Source organism: Camelina sativa, chromosome 14 (genome assembly GCF_030686135.1).
Source record: "Camelina sativa cultivar CO46 ecotype springtype chromosome 14, ASM3068613v1".
Taxonomy (NCBI): domain Eukaryota; kingdom Viridiplantae; phylum Streptophyta; class Magnoliopsida; order Brassicales; family Brassicaceae; genus Camelina; species Camelina sativa.
Genome location: NC_141893.1, coordinates 9,964,696 through 9,989,708, shown reverse-complemented (window position 1 = coordinate 9,989,708; position 25,013 = coordinate 9,964,696). Strand labels below are relative to the sequence as shown.

Below are 25,013 nucleotides of genomic sequence, written 5' to 3'. Positions count from 1 at the left end.
AGGTCATGTATGTGTTAGTAAAAAAAAATTGTATTGATCCACACATTGTGTCGTTGATATGTCACCATCCAATCTAAACCTAGAGTTAGGATCAACCCCTAATATAAAATTTTGGTGTATGCATCTAACTTAAAACTTTTAAATATTCATTAGATATCTAAATTGTGTTGTAACTAAAAATGTTAGTACAAGTTAAGAAAATAGGAAATGAAAGCACAAAAATTAAAGACCTTGAATAATTACGAGTATTTAATTTCAATGAATATATATATAAGAAATGAGTTGTTAAACACAATTTAAATATAACTATAACAAATTGACACATTTTACTTTAATATTCTTCAGTGGTAATTAACCGTTTAAATAATATTACCGAACATCTTAAAAACCGTACGTTTGTACATGTTGCTGAGTACTTAGCTTGCTAGCTAGACTGACCTTAGGGACATTAATTCACCATTATGGTATTCTCGAAACGTCTTGCAAAAGCATTTTACCATACACAAATCGTGTGTATTATCAAGTAACTTGGGCCACCCCATGCCACAATATAACCTCTACGCAGAATTACAACTATGCATGATCGGTGCTTTAGTAAAGATTGTAAATTTTCAACAAATTGCAAAAATCACAAAATTTGAAGGATGGGAATATGGGATGACATTTTTTTTAAAAGCTCACTACATCAGGCTAATTCATGCATGCAGTTACAATAATTAAGATACATGTCTCGTCATCTTATTAAAAGCTAGCACCAGAAACTCGTAATTTCGTAAATTGAAATATACAGGAAAGATTGTACTAAGAAATGAAAGCTCTTAAGTTTTGGTCACTGACTAAATAATTAAGAAATGTCTGGAAGTACTTGGTAATATATAGACAACCATAGCAAGTAATTTTTAAAGCTAACACAAGAAACTTGTGATTCCGTAAACTGAAATATCGAAAAAGAGGTTGCATGAAATGAAAGCTCTCCAAGTGAAAATAAAAATTGTCGCGGGTAAAAATAGTTTTACTTGTATATATACAACTTTTTGGTTAGATGGAGGATCATAATTGTTGCCTCAGTTATTATTATTTTCTGAAATACTAGAATAGTTATTATTTCCTGGTAGAAGAATTAAAGATTCAGTACTCGCCTACCCGTTTCCATTAAATAATTTTGAACAAGTATAAATGCATATAGTTTTAATACACATATACTATTGTTTTGTGTTTCAACGATAATTTTGCAAAAACAAAATATGCAAAGATATGTTGTCAACTGACGATGACTCCATGAACTGTTATTTGGACTTCTATAAAAATGTTACGTGAGTTATCAAGATACCGGTGGAAAAGTTACGTAAGTTTGATTACGTTTTCATAATATATGCATTCACATTTAACATTTTACTATAAAAAGTTAAAAAGGGGTTGTTCTCATAGTTCTCTTCAATTGTAAATAGATTTAATTATAAAATGGAACGGATCGGATCAACCTACTTATACAGTATTTAATCATCTAGTTAGCCTCACTACAAGAAAAGTCCACATTGATAGCAGTAGATTATAGCTCATTTTCTCTAACTGCTATGAAAAATAGACTTTTTTTTTAATTACTATATAATAGCACTAGATAAACGCTAAGATAAAAATTCGTTAAGCGAGAACCTAAAATCGTTTATTCCGCTATTACTTAGATGAAAATTTTCGTTTAAGCGCGTTTCAGATCCAATTTTTTTTTTTTGTCAACAGAACCAAAAAAATTAAATGCCACGTTTACAGCAAAAATAAAACCTTATCCCTTCTCTGTACGACGAGACGAACAAAACATCAGAAAATTTTTCTTCGCCAAATTGAAATCATAGACTCCACCGTGAAGCTCGTCGGTGGCCTCATTTCGCGTCCATTCCGATGTCATATCTCGGCAAAAAAGTGATTAACACGAATTGTTATGTCTCCCTCTACCTCAATTTTTATTTGCTTCCTTCTCTTATTATCTTTCTCCATCCAAATCCGAGTTTGCGAGATTTCAAGCTACCTTAACAACAAAGTCATCCACTTTTTCAACTTTCTTTCAACTACTTAAGCTCCAGGTTCGTATTTGTATGTTTTTTCTTGTTCTTCTCTGTGATTTGTACCTTTTTGTGTTTAGATGAATGATTAGATCTCGAGACTGATTTACTCTCTTTGCGATGGATATGGTTCAGATTCGGTTTCAAAGTTTTAGTATTTTGATTGCTTGTAAATCAATAGATGGGTTAAGCTTTTGATTGTTCAACATTTCTCTTTATTATATGCTTTTCTGGAGAGGTCGATATATTGAATGGTATCTATGGTATTGGATGACCTATATGATATGCCTATTTCTCTCATGACATAAGCTTGTTAATTTTTTCTTGTTTTAGTGCACAACGCTTGCAGGATTTAGGTGATGAGTCTAAGTCGCTTCAGCAATAGTTTTGTGTACAGAGGTATTGTAGATTGTTTCTCGAGGACATACAGAGAATCTGGATTATATAACTATGGTTTTTGTTTGCAACTACATCAGCGATTTTACTTACTTAAACTTGTTCTTATTTAGGTCAATGGAGATGGAAAGTATGAGCGGATAAGTGGAACAAGCCTTTGGTGGAGGCACAGTTTTAGGTCTTGGTGGAGGCACAATTTTAGCCAAAAGAAGCCTTATGATCTTAGCAAAGCAACGATGCGCAAGAAAATAAGGTTTGTATTTTCAATTTTAATCAGAACCGGTTTAGTACTTTGGTGGATAACCCAAACTTAAATTCAGAAATCAGAACCACCATAAATAGTCCTCCTCTCTGTCTGTTCTCTCAGTCGATCTAATGTGGGTGTGTGAAGCTTTTTCTGATTCCGCTTGAGAAATCCAAAATTCGATTCTTGTTTTTGGTTGATTTAGGTTCACTGTTTCTCCCGAGGAGATTGATGATGATACATCAGAGATTCCATCCCCGTGGGTTCATCTTCTTCCTCTTCTGTACTCTTTCATATGTTTCAATCTACTCTTTAGTTGTTTAATTCACATATCTACAGGCCAAAGAAAACTTACAAGGATCCCGATGGTGGAAGGCAACAGTTCTTACTGGAACTTGAATTCATTCAATGTCTCGCCAATCCTACTTACATCCACTGTTAGTTTCTCTTCTTCTTTTCCCTTCTATAGTTTATGAGGATTCGTTCTAGGGTTTAGTCTTTGTGCTTTTTTAAGTGTTTGCCCTTATCCTTTGGGTTATGCTGTTTTGTAGACCTGGCACAGAATCAGTATTTTGAAGATGAAGCATTTATTGAATACTTGAACTATCTTCAATATTGGCAGCGACCAGAGTACATCAAGTTCATAATGTGAGTTGGAATATCTTATTGGAAGTTTTGGTAGTCATATGAAGGTTTGGAATATATCTTATTGCTCTGCTTGTTTTATCCGTTTCATTATGTTTTTGTGTTTATGTCTTGGTATAGGTTCCCACATTGCCCATATCTGTTAGTTGTCTATTTGAACATGTTGTAACGTTAAATAATAAGTTTTGTAGGTTTCCGCTCATGTATAGGTAACACTTACAATTTATGGTTTATTTATCTCTATGTGATTGCTATTTGCTTATAGGGTTAATGGCATATTGTGGCTTCTCACGATTCTTTTGTTTCATATGAGCAGATACATATGGAGAGGATAACTAACATGTCTTTTTCATATATTCAAAGTGAACTAGTAGCTGTTCATTGGACTGTTTCTAGAAACGCTAAGTGAGCAGCTAAAAGAGAGCCTTTGCTACAAGTAAGAAAGGCTTGGATGGGTTACATGTACATGTCAAATAGTGTTTCTATTCTTTTTAATGTTAATTTTATTTTGTTTTAGACTTGGTGACACTTTGTTATGTAAGACTTATTTTGGTTAATGTAATTTATGTTATGTATGTTGATTATTTTATGAAATGTAAAAATATAAATATATTTAAATAAATTTTGAAAAAAAATTATAATAATAAATAAAACAGCATGAATTTTGTGATCCAATAAAATATATTATAGCATTCGATTAGTGCTATGATATAATTACGGTAAAAACTCTTAACATAGCGTGTAAAATGACTTATAACATTATCTTTAAAAATTTGAAAAGCGGGATAACATAGCATTTCTGTACTGCTATGGTATAATACTATATCATAGCATACGAATTCTGTGCTATCATATGTGAGGTACCTACAATAACAGTGGCCTAACATAGCGTTTGTAAAAGAGCTATGAATTACATATTATAGCGTTTCTCTCATGCTAACAATGTACATATTTGTTGTAGTGCCTTAGGCGTATATTATAAACACAAAGAAGAAAAGGAAGAGTTAGGACTTACTAGGGGGTTAGCTAAACCTATATTAACGACTTCATTTAAAGCAAGCTCTAACGACTCTTCTTCATCCTCACAAGGTCCTAATAAATGTAACCATAATTTCCAATTTTCAATTCAATACTATTACTTCATTTTATATTGACCTTTTTGTTTGTTTATCAAAAAAAGTTTATACTGATAAGCTACATAAATCAATGTTTTTATCTTATCACTATTTCTGAGCTAAAACTGTGTTAATATTTTTGGCTCGGTTTAACCATTAATCATTCTTCTATTCATTCACCAACACAAAGTTCTCGTGAGAGAGTTTACTTATAAGTTAATAATAGTGAGAGTTTTAGGTTGATTGTGCGCATTCATATTCTTCTGCATTGCCGAGAGTTTTCTACCAATCCTTCTCTCCTTGCTTGAGCAGAACATATTCAGTGTACAGACAGATGTATTTCTTAGCGGCCCAATTTAGATCCTATAATTGTTGGCCCATCACCGTATAAGGACATTCTTCTATACCACGAACGACCAACGAATCACAATATTCAAACCCCCTAAGAACTAATATCGAAAGTGTTTCATGAAAATCTTGGACGCAATAAACTTATTAGTTTCAACTGTAAAAATGTTTTAAAGATGGGTTGTACTAGTATCTAAGATATATAGTTGTAAGAGTTTTAACTTCTTGAACCCGACTGAGAATGCTTATCTTTCTTGTGTTTGTTGTTGTTTGTAGAAGAAGAATAAGAGAAGCAGAGAGAGAAGAGAAGACGACACACGGCTTTACAAGTTACCAAGGTCAATGTGACCAAGGTACGTCTTGGTGAGCTTACTAACCAGCTCACAAGGTTTTATAGAATGAAAGACAACCGATTACAAGATCTCTAGAGAGCCTATACAACCGAGTAAGAAGAAGCTAAGTTCTCTCTTCTCTCAATCTCTCTAGATTTATCTCTCTTGCAATCCTCACTCTATTTTTTCTGCTTGTTTCCGTCACTGCCCTCTTGTCCTGTATTTATACCGCCTTGTTGATGCACCCTTGACAGGTCATAAAACCTAGGTGAATCAAACCTTATCCTTGCCAGCATAGCGATGAACCCGTACGCTTCAGCTAAGAGACAAATACAGAGTGTTGACTGCTTTTGTCGACCGTTACCAAGAACAACCTAGAACATGGGCCTTTCTTTTATCCGAGACCCAATAGGCTGTCTCTGGTCCACCATGCGGAACTGGACTGAATCTCACATTCTCCACCTCGATCCTGTTCCGACATAACACCCGAAGAACATCTCTTTTGTCCTTTCGGATCCTTCGACACTTCAGTCGAAGCCCTAGCTCACTCCGAGCTAGATTCAGTGTCTGAGTACTCTCAGATCACTCCTTCCATCCTCAAACTTCTGTACCGGTACTGATTTGGTGAGGATGTCGGCTGGATTGATCCTGGTATCAATCTTAGTCACAACCAGATCCCCTTCCGCAATAACATCTCTGATGAAGTGATACCGTATCTGGATGTGCTTCGTCCTCTTGTGGAAGACACTGTTCTTGGCTAAGCAGATGGCGCTTTGTGAGTCGCAGAAGATCTCTGCAGTCTTCTGAGGAAATCCCAACTCACTGGTAATTCTCTTAAGCAATAAAGCTTCTTTTGTTGCTTCTGCTAATGCCATATATTCCGCTTCTGTCGATGACATAGCTACAATCTTTTGCAGACCTGATCGCCAACTGACCGTGTTCCCTCCGACTTGGAAAGCATAGACCGTGACCGACCTTCTTCTATCCAGGTCAGGTACGTAATCACTGTCGCAAAATCCTACTACCTCAAACTCGTTAGATCTTCTGAAAGTTAACAAACAGTTTGAGCTTGTACTTAGATACCTTAGTATCCAATTAACTGCTTCCCAATGTTGTGTGTTAGGAGAGCTCATAAACCGACTAACCAGGCCAACAACATGAGCAATGTCTGGTCGCGACCCAACCATTGCGTACATGATGCTTCCCACAGCGCTTGAATAAGGTACGCCTCTCATCTTGAATTCCATTTCTGGTTTATCTTCTGTAGAGGTACCAGAGAGTTTGAAATGACAACCCATCGGAGTCTGAACTGGATTAGAATTGGTTACACCAAAACCCCTTAGGACCTTTTCAATGTAGTCCTTGTGAGACAGAATCAGAGTGCCTTTCTTTCTATCTCTGATGATGTCCATCCCCAAAATTCTTTTTGTTGGTCCCAAATCTTTCATATCAATCGGTACTTAGCATTTCCTTTACCTTTTTGATTTCTTCAAGTTCTTTAGCCGCCACAAACATATCATCCACGTAGAGCAGTATGTATACGTATTCTTCTTCTCAATAACACTTAAAGTAAACACACGGATCATATTCACTTCTGATGAATCCCTGATCCTTCATGAACCTGTCAAACCTCAAATTCCACTGTCTTGGAGACTGTTTCAAGCCGTAGAGAGATTTCTGGAGCAAACAGACTTTATTGTTTCCTTGATTATATCCCTCTGATTGCTCCATAAGAATCCTTTCTTCAAGTTTTCCGTGCAAGAAAGTTGTCTTGACATCTAACTGCTCTTGTTCTAGATCTCTGTTGACAACGATCGATAACATCAGCCTGATGGTGGTGTGTTTGACTACCGGAGAGAAGACCTCATTGTAGTCAATCCCTTCGACTTGAGTGTATCCCTTTGCCACCAATCTGGCCTTGAACCTTGGTTCTTCGACTCCTGGTTTTAGTTTGAACACCCATTTGCACCCTATAACCTTCTGTCTTTCTGGTCTTTCAATCAGTCTCCAAGTCTGATTCTTATCATGTGAGGCCATCTCTTCATCAGCTCCTCCACTCCATTCCTCTTTATGCTTGCTTTCCATGGCTTCCTGAAAAGTCTTTTGTTCTTCAATCTCAACTAATTCTGCCATGGTAAGAGCATAAGCCGCCACATCACAATCATCGAATCTGCTTGGTGGTTTGATAACTCTTATTTCTCTATCTCTGGTCAGAAGATAGGTTTCTAGATTGGACGGTGATCTTGTTAACTCAAGTCCTTGACTTGAATCCTTCTCAGCTTCTGTCTCATGATGAGCTTTACCTCCAGCTGAAGATTCACCATGTTCTCTTGACACTTCAATTTCTCGGATTTCTTCTGGTAAGACAACATCAACCTTTTCCTTTCCTGTTGATTCATTTCTTATCACATCCTTGTAGAGAGTGTCTTCCCAGAATGTGACATCTCGACTTATGACACATTTTCTTTCCTCTTGACTCCATATCCTGTAGCCTTTAACTCTTTGTGGGTATCCCATGAAGATTCCCTTCTTAGCCCTAGGCTTAAGTTTTCTTTGATCCACATGATAGTACACCAAGCATCCAAACCTCTTCATATGATCATAGTCTGGTTTTGACCTTGTCCAGACTTGCTCAGGCACTTCAAAATTTAGAGGAGTAGATGGTGTTCTGTTTATCATATACACCATAGTTGATGTTGCTTCTGCCCAAAATGTCTCGCTTAAACCGGTTTCACTCAATAAGCTCCTGAGCTTCTCAAGTATGGTTATGTTTAATCTCTCAGCAACTCCATTTTGTTGAGGGGTGTATGGACACGTCTTGTGCCTCTGAATACCGAGAGCCTTCCAATGATCTTCGAACAATCTGTTGCAATACTCTAGACCATTGTCGGTTCTTAAAGTCTTAAGCTTATTTCCACTCTGATTTTCAACATACGCTTTCCACTCCACAAACTTGTTGAACGCTTCATTTTTAGTTCTTAGAAAATAGACCCACACCTTTCTTGAGAAGTCATCTACAAACAAAATGTAGTACTGACATTTTGACAAGCTTGGGGTGACATTTGGAGATCCCCAAAGATCTGAGTGAATATACTCCAACTTGTCCCTTGACGTATGTTTCCCAGTTTTGTAGGATAGTTTGTGACACTTTCCCAAAATGCAATGCTCACACTCTTTTAATTCTGAGATGAATTTGGTGTTGATCATCTCCTTCTTAGCCAGTAGTTGTAAGCTCTTTTCCCTTAAGTGTCCTAACCTGCTATGCCAAAGCATAGTCTTATCTCCATCCTTGATTGCTGTATTTGCTTGCTCTATTACTGCTTTTCCATCTAAGATATAGAGAGTATCTTTATAATCACCTGCTAGTGCTTCCTTTTCTCCACTGAAAACTCTCAATCTGAAATCTCTTGACTGGAACCAACAACCATGTGACTCCAGTTGTCCGAGAGATATCAGGTTTCTCTTAGCAGTTTGTGAGTATTTGAACTTAGTCAGAATGACAATGGTATTGTCATAGTTGACAATCTTGACTTTTCCTATAGTCGTGATCTCGCAGTAAGAATCATTTCCCATTAAGATCTTCCCTCCGTTTATCTCTTCTAGATCATACATTAGATCCTTTCTGTATGTTAAATGATATGAGCAGCCTGAATCAAGAATCCACCCGCTTCTCACATGTGTTTCTGAAGCTGTTAACATCATAGGCTCCGAGTCAATACCTTGTCCGACACCAGCTTCCTCTTGACCTTTCTTCGGACAATCCTTCTTAAAATGTCCCTCAGCTCCACAAACCCAACATGTCTTCTTGGTTTTAACCTTCTCCTTTCCTTTGTTTTGTTGTTTCGCGTTGGCATTTCCTTTCTTCTCAAACTTTGGTTTCTGCTGAAGAAAGAGACCTTCACCGTTTGTCTTTGTTAAGTAGTTACCTTTCTGTTTCAGTTCTGTTTCTACTGAGTAGGCTGACTGAACTATCTCCTTTAGAGTGATAGTTTCTTTTCTTCCTTTGTACTTCAACGTATAAACCAGTTGTGCAAAATGTGATGGTAGGCTGTTCAGAAGAATAACAGACTGATCCTCATCATTTAGCTCCACCTCAAGACTTGCCAAATCTGAAACGAGTTTATTAAACACGTCCAGATTCTTGTCTAAGTTCTTGTCTTCCTCCATTCTGAAGCTGTAAAACCGTTGCTTTAGATAGAATCGGTTTGGCAGTGACTTGTCTTGATATTGTGACTCTAACTCGTCCCACATCCCTTTTGCAGACTTGTTCTTCATTATCTTCCTTAACACCATATCAGTCACGCTCATACCTATCAGATTTCTGACCCTTCTATCCTTAGCTATCCACTTTGGATCTGACTCATCTTCTTTCTCCATTCCAGATGTTTCTTCGATCTTTAAAACTGATAGTAGACCGAATAACTCAAGTTGTCCCAACATCCGGTGCTTCCATATGGAGAAATCACCTTCCCCATCAAACTTATCCACTTCAAACTTACTATGAGTAGGTTCCATCTATCCTACCTTGACTAGACTTGATCAGAATCTAGCTATAGAAGATAACCGGACAACACCCTCACAGAACCAGCCCTAAACAACCCGACTCACAACCAGATATGCAACTAGAGTTCCAGACCACCTTTCTAGACTCAGAAACCAAGTAGGATCCTATACTTGCGCAATCTAGATCTTCCGACTCCTTTAGGTTTAAGACAGATAAAACAATACCTTTTATTCTTGAAACCGTAGCTCTGATACCACTTGTAAGAGTTTTAACTTCTTGAACCCGACTGAGAATGCTTATCTTTCTTGTGTTTGTTGTTGTTTGTAGAAGAAGAATAAGAGAAGCAGAGAGAGAAGAGAAGACGACACACGGATTTACAAGTTCCCAAGGTCAATGTGACCAAGGTACGTCTTGGTGAGCTTACTAACCAGCTCACAAGGTTTTATAGAATGAAAGACAACCGATTACAAGATCTCTAGAGAGCCTATACAACCGAGCAAGAAGAAGCTAAGTTCTCTCTTCTCTCAATCTCTCTATATTTATCTCTCTTGCAATGCTCACTCTATTTTTTCTGCTTGTTGCCGTCACTGCACTCTTGTCCTATATTTATACCGCCTTGTTGATGCACCCTTGACAGGTCATAAAACCTAGGTGAATCAAACTTTATCCTTACCAGCATAGCGATGAACCCGTACGCTTCAGCTAAGAGACAAATATAGAGTGTTGACTGCTTTTGTCGACCGTTACCAAGAACAACCTAGAACATGAGCCTTTCTTTTATCTGAGGTCCAATAGGCTGTCTCTGGTCCACCATGCGGAACTGGACCGAAATCTCACAATAGTATTTAACGAACATGGGTTTCATTTTAGAGTGTCATTCAGCTCGAGTTAGTTTCAATTATAAAATTGTACATAATCTATTTTGATCCGATGAACGATTTCTACAGTATATAACCCATTCTGAATTGGCATTTCCAAGATTATGGAACAGTCTCTTGTATGAACCTAGCTATCATCTTAATTAGGGACTTTGGAAGTAGGTTTCAACTTCATATACCAACATATTTCTATGGATTTGAAAATTTCGAATATTTTGCAAGTCAAATTGATATTTAACTACACGATATTTAGTTAAAATTAGTATTGATTTTAAATTTCTAACAAAGATCTCAACTACCTTGCAAAATATTGGAATCCATAGCATAAATATCTGATTTTTTTGTTTCAAAGCGTAAATATTTCAATTAATTTACAAAACATAGAACTCCAAAAGAAATATTTTGTTTTGAAAATCAGTTATTATCCTTTCTATAACAAAAAGATCACGATCTCATAACAATAGTTCTACTAACAAAATTAGAATCTTTTATAGCTAATTTTAGACACTAGAAAATCAGATTTAGAAATAGTCAAATCTTTTATCTTAATATCTCAATATTTAGATGTTTAGTCTCGGCGAAATAAATCTCATTCATTAGATAATTTGATATTTCCCTTTCTTTTTTTTTGACAACAACAGGAGAACATCGTCTGGATAGTAGACATTGCCTAGAGTGATTACTTAGTAGGGTTTTAGATTATTCATAACAACAAACAAACTTAGGGAAGAAGAAACAACAACACGTTTTGAGATTACAGACTCATATCCACCAGAGAATGAGCCGGTTGAACTTCAATTCTTCAAGAGATTTCTTGAGAAGATCCTTTTGCAATAAGGATTGTTACGCAGAATCGAGTGAGGCCTGATGACTTCAACAAGTGTGGCATGAAGTGAACCCTGTAATTAACATCCCACAAAAACTTTGAACACTCTAGAATCAAAACGTTAGGAATATTAAAAGAAACTTTCAAACTTGACTTGGCTTTTTGAACGTACCTTGGTGACAGCAAGAGCAGCTTGGATGACAAAATTAGCATAAGGGTCTTGAATTAGTATATCGAAATGAGGAACAGAGATGAGTTCACGCACGATCTGAGGACGGCTCTCTGGACAATGTGTTAAGCATCGTTCCACCATATGGCTACTGAACTTTTGCATCGAAAGCTCTACATAATGCCCTTTCAACTGCGAAAGCATCGCTGCAATCGCAGAAAAATCCCTCAGTTATAGAACGAATTGGACCGCATAGTTCCTGCAAGTTTGATCAAGAAAAAAGAGAGTTGTCTAGATTAAATCTTATTATCACATTTATGTCTCTAGGTTCAATACTTTGTTACATGAGACAGTAAAATTTACCCGTAAGGGTCTTGAGCAAGGAAGAGACTGTTTCTTGAGATTTCAGTTACAAGCTTTTCTCTATGTTGTCCACTGGAATAAGCAATGCACTTTTGTAACACACAGCATCCATGTCGATGTGTCGCGATATCTATACAATACTTTGTAGCATCTTCAAAGATGAACTACAAAGAGTAATTAATTATATCAGTATATCCATAAACCTAAAGATTGAAAAAAAAAAAAAAAAAAACAAAGATCTCTCTTTTACCTCGTTATCTTCTGTACTAAGGCACTGTAAGCAACGTTGAATTACATGATTCCCATTTAAATCCTTAATGAGATTGAGAAATCCAGGTCTCAAAGCTGATTTCACCAAAGTAATCTGCTTCCTAGTCTTGATTGATTCCACTAATCTCTGAACAACTCGTGTACTTCACCACACACACAAAAGAAACAACCTTTAACTTAACATCAAACTGATCATATAGTAAACATCAATAAATACAGAACACTCTTACCCGTAAGCGTTGAGTGATATACGAATAAGCTGACCAGGTTCAGAAGTGACCATGAGTATGATCTGTGTTCTTTGTTCTTCATTACAAACATCTAAAAGTTTCTGCATCAAGTAATTCCCAAAAGGATCCATCATAAGCTCAACAACATGAGGGATCACCTCATTGAAAATGATCATAGCATCTAAAGCACTTCCATCTTCAAAGACCCTCTGCAAGAATCTGCATCCATGCTGATCTTTAGCCATTATGTAAACATAACCCTGGTACTCAGATACTTTAGGAAGAAGACTCTGAGGAGGCTTGTTACTGCTACTGCCTTGATGATCAAACAATGTTCGATGAACCATTGATGGAACAGAGTAATTATTGTTAAAACTCTGCAATCCCAAATTCACAGAATTGAGGATTTGATCGTTTTGGTTTGGGAACAGTAAAGGTTGATCCTTTTGATCAACACCAAAACCAGAGTAATAACGAAACCCACCATCACCACCACTAGCTTCGTAGTTTCCAAAATTGCTCTTTTGGTTGTTGTATTGGTGATGAGTCTGATCTGTTCGTACATGATGAAGAGTCTTGTCTCCTTCTTCACCAACATTCAAAAGATCGAAACTTTCGCAAAGACCCAGATCGTCACCACCGAGACTACACTTCGTCGTCATCATCCCATCGAGTGGAGGAGAAGCGAACTGAGACGAACCATCTTCAGAGGAACACAACCCGTTCGAGAAGTAACTCGAGAGGGAGTAATCAGACGGTGATCTGAGACAGAACCTACTCGAACTATAAGATGAGTCACCGAGAAAGAGATTTTGATTGTGACGATTGAAGTTTTGAGAGTGATGATGATGATTATGTGATTGGGTTTGAAGAGGAGACGAAGGAGAACGTGAGAGAAACGAAGGAGGAGACGAAGCTTCTCCAAATTCACCTCTCATCATCATCTCTGTTTCTCGTTTGTTCTACAGAAAAACACACACAGAACACAATCTAAAAGGCACACAACACAAATTATACAGAAACAAAAAAGACAAAAGTGTTTGAGAAGCTCACTAACAAAGAGAGAGAGAGAGAGAGAGAGAGAGAGAGAGAGAGCAAGGAGAGAAAGGGAAGGGTTTTTAAAAACAAATTCTAATTTTTTTTTAGTTTACTAAGCGATTAAGTAATGATGTGTTATTGTAAACTTTTTAATTCTCTTAATAATAAGTCAATTGGATTTAAAGATTTTGCGACTAAAAGGGCAAGATTTACTCATTTGTTACTATTTTTGTCAGAGATCTGAATTACACAAAAAATAATTGGGGACTATTAGATAGGTTTTATTTTAGATTATAAGTAAAAAAAATTATGTATCTCTAAAATTATATATGTGTCCCCTCTCACAAGAATGTGAGTGAATTTATTTTTCAAACATATATTCTTTTGTTCTTAATTAAAAAATCAACAATGCTAACCTTCACTGAGTTGAATGTTTATATTTGGAGAGAACTTATGTTCTTGATAAGGTCTTTATCATTATATGTTTCAGTATTTTTGTGTGTGTAAAAGAGATAAATGATCTACAGTGTAGGATGATTGTCTATTTATAAATTCTAAACAGATAATTGGCATCCATGGCCTATGAATGGGTTTATATTAGACTAATAGTTAACTCTTTCTTTTTCAACTCATAGACCAATAACTTAAGATCTTTTTTTTTAATATATATATATATATATATATATATATATATAACGGGTGGCTTATTACAATACACTCTTAAAATTTACATCTCTAAGCATTTTAAGAATTATAAATCTTAATTATCTAACAGTTAAATCTTAAAATATTACTTAAAACCTAAAATAACATGCTATTTTCTTATTAATGAATTCATATAATGCTATGAAAAATAAGTAGAATAACACACATTATTTAGGCTTAAGGTCCACATTGATTTAAATGTTTAACTCTAATGTCAGTAGTCATCATTATAAAATAAAAAAATTTACCTACATTGTAACTTTGGTGTATTTATTCTATAGAAAACGCTTCGCATTGCATCAATTACTTAACCGAGAAAAAAATTAGTTCACTAATTCGCATATATTTTTGGAAAATACAAATTCAATATATATAGCGCAAACTGTATCTAACTGTGAAGAAAAGAATTACGAAACAAAACTATAACATATCTTTTGAATGCTATATTATATTACATATGCACAAGCACAATAACAAAACAAAAGTAAGAAATCAAAGTAATTTAATTTCGCGAAACAAATTATATGTTCGTAATTTGTCAACAGACGTATCATCTTTTTATTGGAAACTTCGTGGAATTTATTTGAGTTTCCTGATATAATCATCGATCTTAATAGACAGACCGTAATATATTGACTATTGCTCTAGAAATTGGTTTCCCATAGTCAATAGTTTCTATTTCTTGTTAGTATAAATTTGAGTCAAGACATAAGTATGACTAGGAATATCATTAATATAGTTTCCAAATTAGGGAAGGCAACGAAAACGATGGCTTCTGACACAAGCTACTCGCTTTTTGACCACTTTTAATTGCTAGTAGCTGCGTATTATGGCTTCCCTGAGTCTTACTTCCTCGCAATTTCCACTCTTCGGGTCACCATCCAAACTATCAGTTGCTTCTGCGTCAACGTCAAGTACTAAAGCTTATGTTTACGTTGATTAGTATCTAGTTCTTACGTAATCTGATTTCGTATTTGGATCAATCAATAATTCAATATACATGGGCTTGAAACATATCAATGATATCATGTGCGTGTCTTTCCCACTTCTTATTGTGTGTTTCGTTGGGCCATTAACCAATCGTATATTCTATCACTGGACTTTTTGATTTTCATGATTTGAGTAAATCGAATTGTTTGGTAGGTAAAGGTAAGGTACCATCACTGATCAATCTAACAAACTTGGGCCTCGTACATACATCGAATATAATTTTTATTACTATTTATATTTTATATTATTATATTTGTTTGTTAAATATTTGATGTTTTCCATATAGATAAATAACTAAATTTTCTAACCGTTTGTGCAGCTAAATGCAGAGCCGGCTTTTGACAAAGGCAGGTGAAGTACATGCTAACCGTTTGTGCGGCTAAGATAGTGAATATTCGGCTTTTTTTTTAAAAACTTTTTTAGTTCTACTGGTCAAAAGGTAGGATATTAGTACTAAAGGTCAATGGTTCAAATCTTTTCTAATATTCTTTGTGTTTTTCAAGTTTTTTTTTTAAATATTAATATATAATTGGCTCCACAAAAAAATGGGCTTGTAGCCTTAATATTTTCAAAGAATGCTCTGGCTAAATGTTTATATTAATTTTTAACCCGCAATATACTTCATTACCATTTCTTTGTTATATTTAGTTTGTTATGTTTAGTGTTTGAGATTCTATTTTGACTGTTAATTATTATAACAGAAAATAAGGGATCTAAATACATAGTAAGTCATTTATAAGCTATGATTAAATCACCTTTTTCCTAATGATTTAATTATTTTACACAATCTTAGTTAAATTAACTTAATTTCTATGTGTCAAATATTCTAATATTAATAGTGTTGACAAATAATAAAATAAGGATTTAACTCGTGTTAGCACAAATTTAATGATATTTTATTAATTCCAATATGTTCTTTTTATAACTTATCTACTATATAATCATATTATATAGTATTTTAAAAAAAGAATTTACATATTTGTAATATTTCAAAATTTTATTAAGTTTATATATATTAATTATAATATTTAAATAAATATGAATCGAAGTTCTTATTACATTAAGAATTAAAGCTCACAGGTTTTGAAAAACAAAATATGAATCAAATTGTTGTTTTATTTGTTTGTAAATGATTCATATATAGAATATATTTAATACACAATAGAAAGTGTGGTGAAATATAGTTTATGTTTCCATATTTATTCTGCTGTATTTTTTTAGTTAGAATGACATGTAAAATATTTAGGAAACAAAATCTGAAGTAATGTTATTTTTGGAAACCAAGGTTATTATTGTAAATAAAATTTTAAATAAACAAAATTTAAAAGACATAAGACAAAATGTACTTAATAATAATGTTAATATAGATAAGAAATTTTGTAGTAAAGACACTTGTGCACCAAACGTATGTAGTAATAATAAAAAAAACTCGTACATACAAACTTGGACTTACGTAACAAAGTAAAGTGAAACATATGTATGAAACCAGTCTCAAATCTTTTTTCACAACAGTATTATTGTAAATACAAATACTTACTTCAAATTTACAAGAAAAAGTGTTAATGTTTACAAAGGGAGTAAAATAGATCACTTCTTCCAGCTTCGACTACGAAACAGAGGATCTTGAATTCCACCGACAACCCAAGTTTCTTTGGCGATGTCTGCAGAGAGTTTGTAATAGTTTGTGTCGTAATCCATCACTACCAAATTCATCTTCTTCGTCTCTTCCTCCATCAATGATCTCAAATCCTTCTTCTTTCTCACTGTATCATTCTCTTCTTCTTTTTCTCCGCTCTGTTTTTCAGTGTTGCCACCTTCCTCTGTTTCTGCTTCCTTCTCCTCTAACCAATTCTTAACCGGCGCAGATCTACACCGCATCAGCAACAACGCGTTTGGCGGCGGAACCGCAGTTTCAACATCAGAAAACGCGTTTTCCTTTTCGTCAACACACTCTTCATTGTTCTGCTTCTCGTGTAGAACCATAAACCATTTCGAGAAAACTGTCCCCGAGCTTTCATCTTCTTCGTCCTCTTCCTCTTCCTCTTCTTCTTCATCATCATCTGAGATCACATCCACAGGAGGAAACGCACCGAAACACCGGAAATCAAAGCTGAGATCACGGAGACAAGTCAAGAAGCCCAAGACATCTTTCTTGATCCCAAAGAACTTACTCTCCGACTTGCTTCTATGTATCTTCTCCATCTCCGCCATCAAAGACTGCCAGTTCTTGCTCCCACCGTTGCCGCCTTTGCTCGGCCGCACTTTGATCTGACCAGCACACGTGACTTTCGGAGACGTAGGTTCTTCTGCTATCTCCCTTCCTCCACCGCGATTCTGACGGACTCCACTGGTTGAGAGCTTACTGAGGCTACGGCGGTGGTGTGGAGCATTTTGACGGCGGTTAAAGGAATTAGAAGGGCTAGAAATGGATTTGGAAGGTAAAGACAAATGTGTTCTTGAAGGGAAACAAACCATTAAATCTGCTGAGTAACCTGAAGACTTTCCTCCTCCTCTGATCATTTTTTTCCAATTTGATTTTCTCTTCTTCTTCGATTTGTTTCCTAGATATATAGGATCGATCTTGATGATGGTGATTTTAGCTTTTTATGAGTTCTGCTCCTGGTTTTAAAATTGCTTTCCTCTTCTTTTTTTTCTTTAAATTTTTGTTTATTTTAGACCTTTGTGCTGACAGCTTCGCAAGCTTTAGCTTTTGAGAAATCTTTTTTTATTTAAAACTATATATTAAAGTAAACTGATCATCATTATGTGGTTTTGATTGCTACCATCAAGTATCAAGTATCAAGTATCAAGCATCAAGTATCAAGTATAATCTATTCTATAAAACTCTACGCATATATATTAACCGATCGCTGTAAAAAACATTTTGTTATTTATATAGATTATTTTAAAGGCGGATACGAATGTGACAATGGTGATGGTTGATGATCAAGTAGGCATATAATTGGGAAATTTTAAAAGGTTTTCTCTTTTTCAACTTTACTATACCAGATTAAATGAATGAAAGAGAACTGACGACAAAACGTTTTTTTTCTTTGAATTGATGCAAACTATGTTGACTTGTATCTCTCGTATTCAATTCGACTTGAATCTCTCCTATGAAATCCAAAAACAGAATTAGGTTTATCAGACCTTCACTACGAATATGAAATTATTTAACATTATTAATATTTTACAGCATAACCAAACCAATGGCCTAAAGATTGCTTAATTAAATGCTTAGAATAGAAAATTACTTGATCAAACATCACATATATATATATATATACCAATTTTTAAATGGTTTTGGCTACCACTTCTCTTTAGTGTTTTGGATTTAATCATTCGTGACTATGGGCTATAGTTGAGCTAATATCCGCACTAATAAAAAGCTTTGCTTAACAACTACAAGAGATATTAATCTGTTATACAATTTGTTTCAAAGAACTAAATCGTCTTCATAATCAAGTTAAATGTCTGGACCACATCTTCAATCGTATAAACCTCACGTTTTATATAACTCCGCAGCTAAAAAGTACAAATAACGTGATTTATTTAGTTTGTTAATGATTAATCAACGACCTTTTGGTCATAATGCTACTCGATGGTTACGAGCCTACGACAATGATTACAGGAATAGATTAGGTGTTTTCAATGATATCAGAATCAATCATTTATCGATTTTTTTATTACTTAAAGTAAAGGAATCTAAAACCATTGATGATTAAATTTTAAGTCACTACTCATATAAGTTTAAAGAATGGAAGAAGGTGATGATGCTTAGCGGCGGTAAAGAACTATAGTAATGTATGGTTCTTTCAACGTCCAAAAAAGACAATTATGTTTGGTAAACAATCGAGTGGCATATATAATACAATTCTGCATATATAGTTTCTATCAATCATGTAATGTTACGGAATCATGATTTAATGCCGTCATTTCTTAAATTAGTATCATGTTATATCATGCCTTTTTCATAAATTATTAGTGTTTAAGCTAACCGGTCCACGTTTTAATAACTCTTTAAATAGGCTATTAGCCTATTAGAACAATGTATATGTATCTTTCATACTGTGCTTGTGTACTTTTTAAGCTACATCGGTTTCCAAATATAAACTAAACTGATCACAAGATGCAACATGGATTGGTTGACGTTTTTTATAGTAAAACTTCTGACGTTTTTAGGTACCATTCATGCCATGTTAATGAATCTTTTTGTCGCAAGGATCAAAATCCGTATATGCTTCGAACGATTAACCAAATTTGAACGCCAAGAAAAGTGTAAAGCCAACTTTTATTTGTACACCGTATTATAAAAATGCGCACACGGCACACGAGAGAGAGAGAGAAAAGAAAAACATATTTTACAAGCATCATCCAAAAGGCCCATTACAAGGCCCAACAAAAGTTTTAATTTAAAATGAATTCATCTCTAAAGCCGTCTTCTTACACTTTAACAAAGCGACGACCGCTTCACCGTACATACAGTTTCCGGCGAAAGCTTCCGTCGCCAGCTCAGCATCATCTCCGACGTCGTATTCTACTCCGCTTGGCCGTACGATCACGAGGGTCGCGGATTCTAAACATACGCCACTACTCTTAAGCTTAACCGACGGCGCGTGTCTCATACTCATCTTCACGCTCGGTACCACACTCCTCCGGTTTCTCACCACGCGCCCCTCCTCGTATTCCCCACGCGCCGATCTGAACTCTCTAAGCCCTTCAGCGTCCATCACCACCATCCCTTCTCCTTCTACGTCACGTATAACCAAACTCTCCATCGCCTCATGCTCCTTCACGACTTCGCTCATCAAGTAATGACGGGTCGACGCAGCCATCAAGGAGTTTATCGTACACACGACGCGCGTCTTCAGTCCATTCACGAACTCGGCGTCCGACTCACCGTCGACGACGACGGGAGGAGACACGGTTGCGGCGGAACGGAAGGTAACGACGACGCAGCTCTTGAGAGTTTTCCCAAACTCGGCTTTCCACTTAACGGCAGCGCCTTTGTCGAGTTTTACATCGCCACGTGGAAGCTCGACGTCCAAACTCCGGATCTTGTCGAAACGTGAGAGAATCTTGGAAGGGTGACTCGGAGATAGAGCCGTGGTTGGGATCGGTTTGGCCGGTTTAGAGAAAAGAGAGAGGAGACCATGAAAGGAGTTGAATAAAGATCGGAAAATGTTGGGTGAATCGGACTCGGAGTGGTCAAGTCGGAGGATGAGTGACTCGGACTGAGGTACAAGCGAGTTGAAACGTTTGGAGAGGGAGCTGCAACGAAGTATGGTTCTAACGTCACCAACTTTGTTCAAGATGTCGACGATGATCGGATCGGGAAGGCCATCAAAAACGTCCATTATTTTAAGAAACTTCTAAACAAAAGAGAGACTCTCTGTGTGTTTTTTTTTTCTCTTCACTTTCAATTAATTTTGCTTAAGAGTTTGGAGAGTGTAACAGAGGAGTTTAAATAAGGAAGAGGAGGATGAAGGGTTTTAATATATTTACTTTTATATTATAAAAAATAAAAATTAGAAAGAACAAAGAAGAATCATTTTAGGCATGTCACTTTCAGATTCAATGCCGTCCTTTAATGATATTTTTATTTGGGAAAATCGAATAACAAAATTAGAAATATATTTTTGTTTTTGTTTTTTTTCGTTTGATGTTTTCAAAACGAGACATCGGACGGTCTCTATAAGCGTTCTTGATCGAACGGTCCACGCTGCTTTTAACATTGTTTACAATTATCTCGATCCATTACCAGGCATTATCGAAGAAGAATCATATAATTGAATCTTATATTCCATTCATATCTTTTTTTTCTTGATCACCTGATTCAAATCTTCTTATATCAATTTACTAACAAGAATATATAGATTAGACATTACTGCGAAATTGAATGGACCAAATTTAACAAATACTTCTATCATTCTATGTACGATGAATGCAAATCTGAACTTTTTGGCCTCTGGAAGGGATCGAAGGGTCACATTGTATATTTAAATTAGATACAACACATTTTCTATTCGTAGAATCAATGAAGAAATTCCCTTTTTCTTTAATGAGGAATATTATCAGCAATTAAAAAATTTGCAATGCTCCGTGCACATTTAAAAAGCTTTTAGTTGAATGTTAGTGATATTTAATATTTATTGTCATCTTGAATTGTAACTTCCTTATCAGTGATAATTAACAATGTTTATAACAACGTCACTTTTAAGTTTTAATGTTAAAACGACTAATTAAAATGGTGGTGATCTGATGATGATGGTCTAGTGGTGGGTGGTTTAGAGGGTGAATGGTTGCAACAGTTGGGACGGATAAACCTATCTGCAGACTGAACCAGTTTTTATTTACCATTTAGTAAATGTAGTTCGTAGTGGTGCGGTCCAAATAAAATAGAGACAAGACCGCAGCGGACCAACTGCGGACCGCTTTTGCATACAAATAGAGTTGGTCCGCAGCGGTCTATTGTCTGCTTTAAGGGTTTGAATGGTAACAATGGTCAAAACGGAGCGGACACAACGAACACAGCGGACAAAACAGCATTAAAGCGGTTGGAGTGATCAAAGCGGACAAAGCGGTTGAAGTGGACCCAAAAGACGGTTTTATGAGCCGAATGGTAAAAGGCAGACAAATTAGACTACTTTTATTCTATTCTAAATATTATTATAATTTTTTAAAAATTTTAAATTTCCTTAATACAACATATTAAAAAGATGAAAATATGAAAAGAGATATTATTTACCTTGATTAATGCTAAAACCTTTTTTTATAATGATGAAGCTGAACAAAGAAAAAAAATGTTGAAAAGATTTTTTTTGTGTATTGTTTGTAGTGAAATTCGGTAGCAAAATATAAGAGTAAATGGTGGAAGCAGTTTGGTTCTTCCCGTTTATAAAGACAAAATACAAAAACAAATTAAATTCAAAAGAAAAAAAAAAGTTTTGATTGGTCAGTCAAAAGCAAACCACTTTGCAGTGGACGCGTCCACTCCTCTTTTGTTGCATGTACTGCTTCTAGCTGCGGTCCTTCTATTTATCTGTCAATTTTTGCTTTTTCAGTTTTTTAATATATATATTTTTTATGTCCATTTTACTGATGATAGAAGCTGAATGGTAACTAAAATGTGAATAAAACCACAAATGGACAAAACCATTGGGTCCGTGACAACCATTTACTACCTAAAAATAGAACGCTCTAGATCGCAGACAGATTTGGCCGTCTTAACTGCAGTTACCATTCAAACCCTTAGTGTCAAAGGTAGAAGGTTATGGAATGGATGGATGAATAAGTTTTACCATATGCTGATTCTTAATTTGTGGGTTTGTAAACTTGTCCACTTGGCATTTGTATTCATCAGATTCAATACGAAATATTTGCTTTGTCCTAAAGACAAAATTAGAAAACGAATGGATCCAAAATATATAATAAAAGATTCTTTCAACTGGATATAATATCCCAGACGGAATATTTAAAAATCAAAGGGGTTAAGTTGAATTCTAGTTTTTCTAATTGGTTTTTTAAAAACAATGGAATATGCTTTGCTAGGAAAAGGAATACATTCTGTCGACACTATATTTTTAAATTTTTGATTCCCTAAGCTATCAGGAAATTAAAAAATAAATAATAATAACTCTAGGTCTTTTAATCTAAGTTATTAACCTGAATAGTTTTAAAAAATAATACCAATCCTAACATTTTAAAAATGCAATAGAGTATATTATGGGAAGTGGATAGGAATAATAGGATTTTAATTCCGGACTTGCCGCTACACAACTCAGACTTGACAACGACTAAACTATAGATTAAGACGATTTTAATCATTAGCTTATTGAGTAATATACATCTTTATATAGATTCATATTTTTGTTTACACCGCACGGCTGGGTTCTAGTTTTTTTTATTGTCATTTACCCGAAAACGTCAACATTAACTGAACCGCGAACTATCATATACTCTATTTGTTAATTTATACATTCGCATAGTTTAATAAAGTAGATGAGATCAAAAAATATTTATTTAAATTGTTTTCTCAAACAATTTTTTTATTTATTTAAATTGCAGTGAGTTGTGACCATATACAAGTCTATTTTCATTATTAAAAGAATCTGTTCTCAAAGAATCACATAAAATTTTACAAACATGTTGATTAGTTTTTTTTTTTTTTTTTGGACAAAGACAAACATGTTGATTAGTAATTAATATATTTTCCAACCAATTGCGTTAAACATTGCCGATGAGAATGAGACATGGAATTCGATGATAACTAATGACCATAACCAAAACACTAAATCTTATAAAAGAAATTCATGTAAATACTTTTACAAGACTGTGTTGATGACAAGTTATCTTCAGTATCATTCATTGAAACAATAATTTAAAATCCAAAAGTTAAGGTTTTTCCTTTTAGTTTGCTACTAGTCCCATGTATACAAGGACCGGCTATGAGACACACGGAGTACTTCATCTATCTAACGAATCACTTCTTCTTCTTCATCTTCTCCTCCAAGTTTTTGTTTCTTCCACTTTACCAAACGCTCCATCAATTCTTTAACCTTCATCGCAGATTATAACATTGCTAGTGGTCAAATATTTATAATCACCAGACCATGTTCCAATATATCTCACCGAAATTCGAGTCCAAGAAATCGTGTAATTCCGCATATAGCAGGGATCTGTTATGTACAGTAGAATTTCTATAAATTAATACTCGCTATGAATTAATAGGTTCTTCTGGTCCTTAGTTGGACCGGTGTAAAAAATAACATATTTCGATAAAATAATAATTTTTTTTGAAATCCTATGTAAAAATGTAGTTCCATCAATATCATAAATTAATAATCATATAAACTGATATATATATATATATATATCTAAGAAAATCTAGTGAAATATGACTCTATTGTTGTTTGTCTATTCTTGAATTTGCATTTTTGTTGAAGCTCATCTCTAATTTTTTCATTGTTGTATTCTCAAATCGCATCCATAAATTGTGAAGAGTCATAGATGCGATAATTGCTTCTTTAATAATTGGTTTTAAAGGTACCGCAATATCTTATGCGACTTCATCATTACTATGAAGGATAGTAGTAACAATTTTTCTAAACTCTAACATTTCTTATTTTTATCTAGATAATTTATTAAACAATTAACATTCATCCTATTACGATAACCAAGATTATAAATCAAGAAAATTCTTTAATAATGTGAATGATAACAAAAGTATTTTATTTTGTAATAAAAAAATTTCAATAGAAAAACGAGAAAATCTCTTCATAAATTAATAAAGTATTAATTTATCGATAATATTATTAATTTATCGATAAATTAAAACCTCTATAAATTAATAAAATTTCATGTTCCCGATCTTATTAATTTATAGAGGTTTTACTGTATGTTTTGGTTGATTAAAAGAGGTTAAACAAAGGAAATCATCAGTATTATTAGCTTTTCCATATCATAACAACATCTTCTTTATAAAAAATTATTTGAATATGCCCAATAATAATAATAATAATAATAAATGGGTACAACAACCAAATTTATATCTTTGTAATGTTTTTTTCGTCTCTTTGTTTACAAATGGCAAATGGCAACTAGCTGTTGTTTACAAAAACACAGGGCCAACTCTAGCAACAATTGTTGGGACAAAATAATAAAACAAAAATAGTAAATTTCACATAAAGTAAAGAAACACACGTCATTTATATTACACAAACACAAGACAAACACATACACTAAGACATGAGAGAAAATTGGGGCAAACAAAAGACAAACATACGAGACGAAAAAACAGCTACAAATGGCAACTTTCTTGTCACTCAATTTGGACACCTAACGAGTTTAGCAAAAATTCGAGTGCCTTTCCCTTGTCCCATTTGATGGAAGGTCGGAGTTCTA

The 25,013-nt window shown here is 34.6% G+C and overlaps 4 protein-coding genes across 4 annotated transcripts; 1 reads left to right on the top strand and 3 right to left on the bottom strand.

Annotated features, from left to right (window-relative positions):
- The first annotated feature begins 1,939 nt into the window (after positions 1-1,939).
- On the top strand, positions 1,940-3,926 carry LOC104740926 (mediator of RNA polymerase II transcription subunit 31-like). Its single transcript, XM_019236109.2, has 7 exons — positions 1,940-2,078; positions 2,391-2,456; positions 2,567-2,706; positions 2,903-2,956; positions 3,037-3,134; positions 3,249-3,345; positions 3,659-3,926. The coding sequence occupies exons 3-7, from the start codon at positions 2,690-2,692 to the stop codon at positions 3,675-3,677; spliced, it is 285 nt and encodes a 94-aa protein (XP_019091654.1). The 5' UTR covers positions 1,940-2,078; positions 2,391-2,456; positions 2,567-2,689; the 3' UTR covers positions 3,678-3,926.
- A 7,169-nt stretch (positions 3,927-11,095) lies between these two features.
- On the bottom strand, positions 11,096-13,581 carry LOC104740925 (putative pumilio homolog 8, chloroplastic). The gene is made up of 5 exons (XM_087483429.1): positions 12,378-13,581; positions 12,128-12,290; positions 11,878-12,041; positions 11,518-11,773; positions 11,096-11,418 (listed from the first exon to the last, which is right to left on the bottom strand). Exons 1-4 carry the CDS (start codon positions 13,319-13,321, stop codon positions 11,746-11,748), a joined length of 1,299 nt encoding a protein of 432 aa, XP_087339555.1. The 5' UTR covers positions 13,322-13,581; the 3' UTR covers positions 11,096-11,418; positions 11,518-11,745.
- Positions 13,582-16,546: 2,965 nt separating this feature from the next.
- LOC104740924 (uncharacterized) lies at positions 16,547-17,876 on the bottom strand. Its single transcript, XM_010461662.3, has one exon. It carries the CDS (start codon positions 17,628-17,630, stop codon positions 16,698-16,700), a length of 933 nt encoding a protein of 310 aa, XP_010459964.1. The 5' UTR covers positions 17,631-17,876; the 3' UTR covers positions 16,547-16,697.
- Positions 17,877-19,385: 1,509 nt separating this feature from the next.
- On the bottom strand, positions 19,386-20,603 carry LOC104740923 (F-box protein AUF2). Its single transcript, XM_010461660.3, has one exon. The coding sequence runs from the start codon at positions 20,465-20,467 to the stop codon at positions 19,523-19,525; it is 945 nt and encodes a 314-aa protein (XP_010459962.1). The 5' UTR covers positions 20,468-20,603; the 3' UTR covers positions 19,386-19,522.
- Between the last annotated feature and the right edge of the window lie 4,410 nt (positions 20,604-25,013).

What these genes read in the sequence shown, in the direction of transcription:
- LOC104740926 (XM_019236109.2), top strand. An exon ending in ACATCAGAGATTCCATCCCC is followed by an intron (nt 2,957 to 3,036) that starts GTGGGTTCATCT and finishes ACATATCTACAG; the next exon opens with GCCAAAGAAAACTTACAAGG. An exon ending in CAATCCTACTTACATCCACT is followed by an intron (nt 3,135 to 3,248) that starts GTTAGTTTCTCT and finishes GCTGTTTTGTAG; the next exon opens with ACCTGGCACAGAATCAGTAT.
- LOC104740925 (XM_087483429.1), bottom strand. Translation starts at nt 13,321, where the DNA reads ATGATGATGAGAGGTGAATTTGGAGAAGCTTCGTCTCCTCCTTCGTTT. An exon ending in TTAGTACAGAAGATAACGAG is followed by an intron (nt 12,042 to 12,127) that starts GTAAAAGAGAGA and finishes TACTCTTTGTAG; the next exon opens with TTCATCTTTGAAGATGCTAC. An exon ending in CTTGCTCAAGACCCTTACGG is followed by an intron (nt 11,774 to 11,877) that starts GTAAATTTTACT and finishes TCAAACTTGCAG; the next exon opens with GAACTATGCGGTCCAATTCG.
- LOC104740924 (XM_010461662.3), bottom strand. Translation starts at nt 17,630, where the DNA reads ATGATCAGAGGAGGAGGAAAGTCTTCAGGTTACTCAGCAGATTTAATG.
- LOC104740923 (XM_010461660.3), bottom strand. Translation starts at nt 20,467, where the DNA reads ATGGACGTTTTTGATGGCCTTCCCGATCCGATCATCGTCGACATCTTG.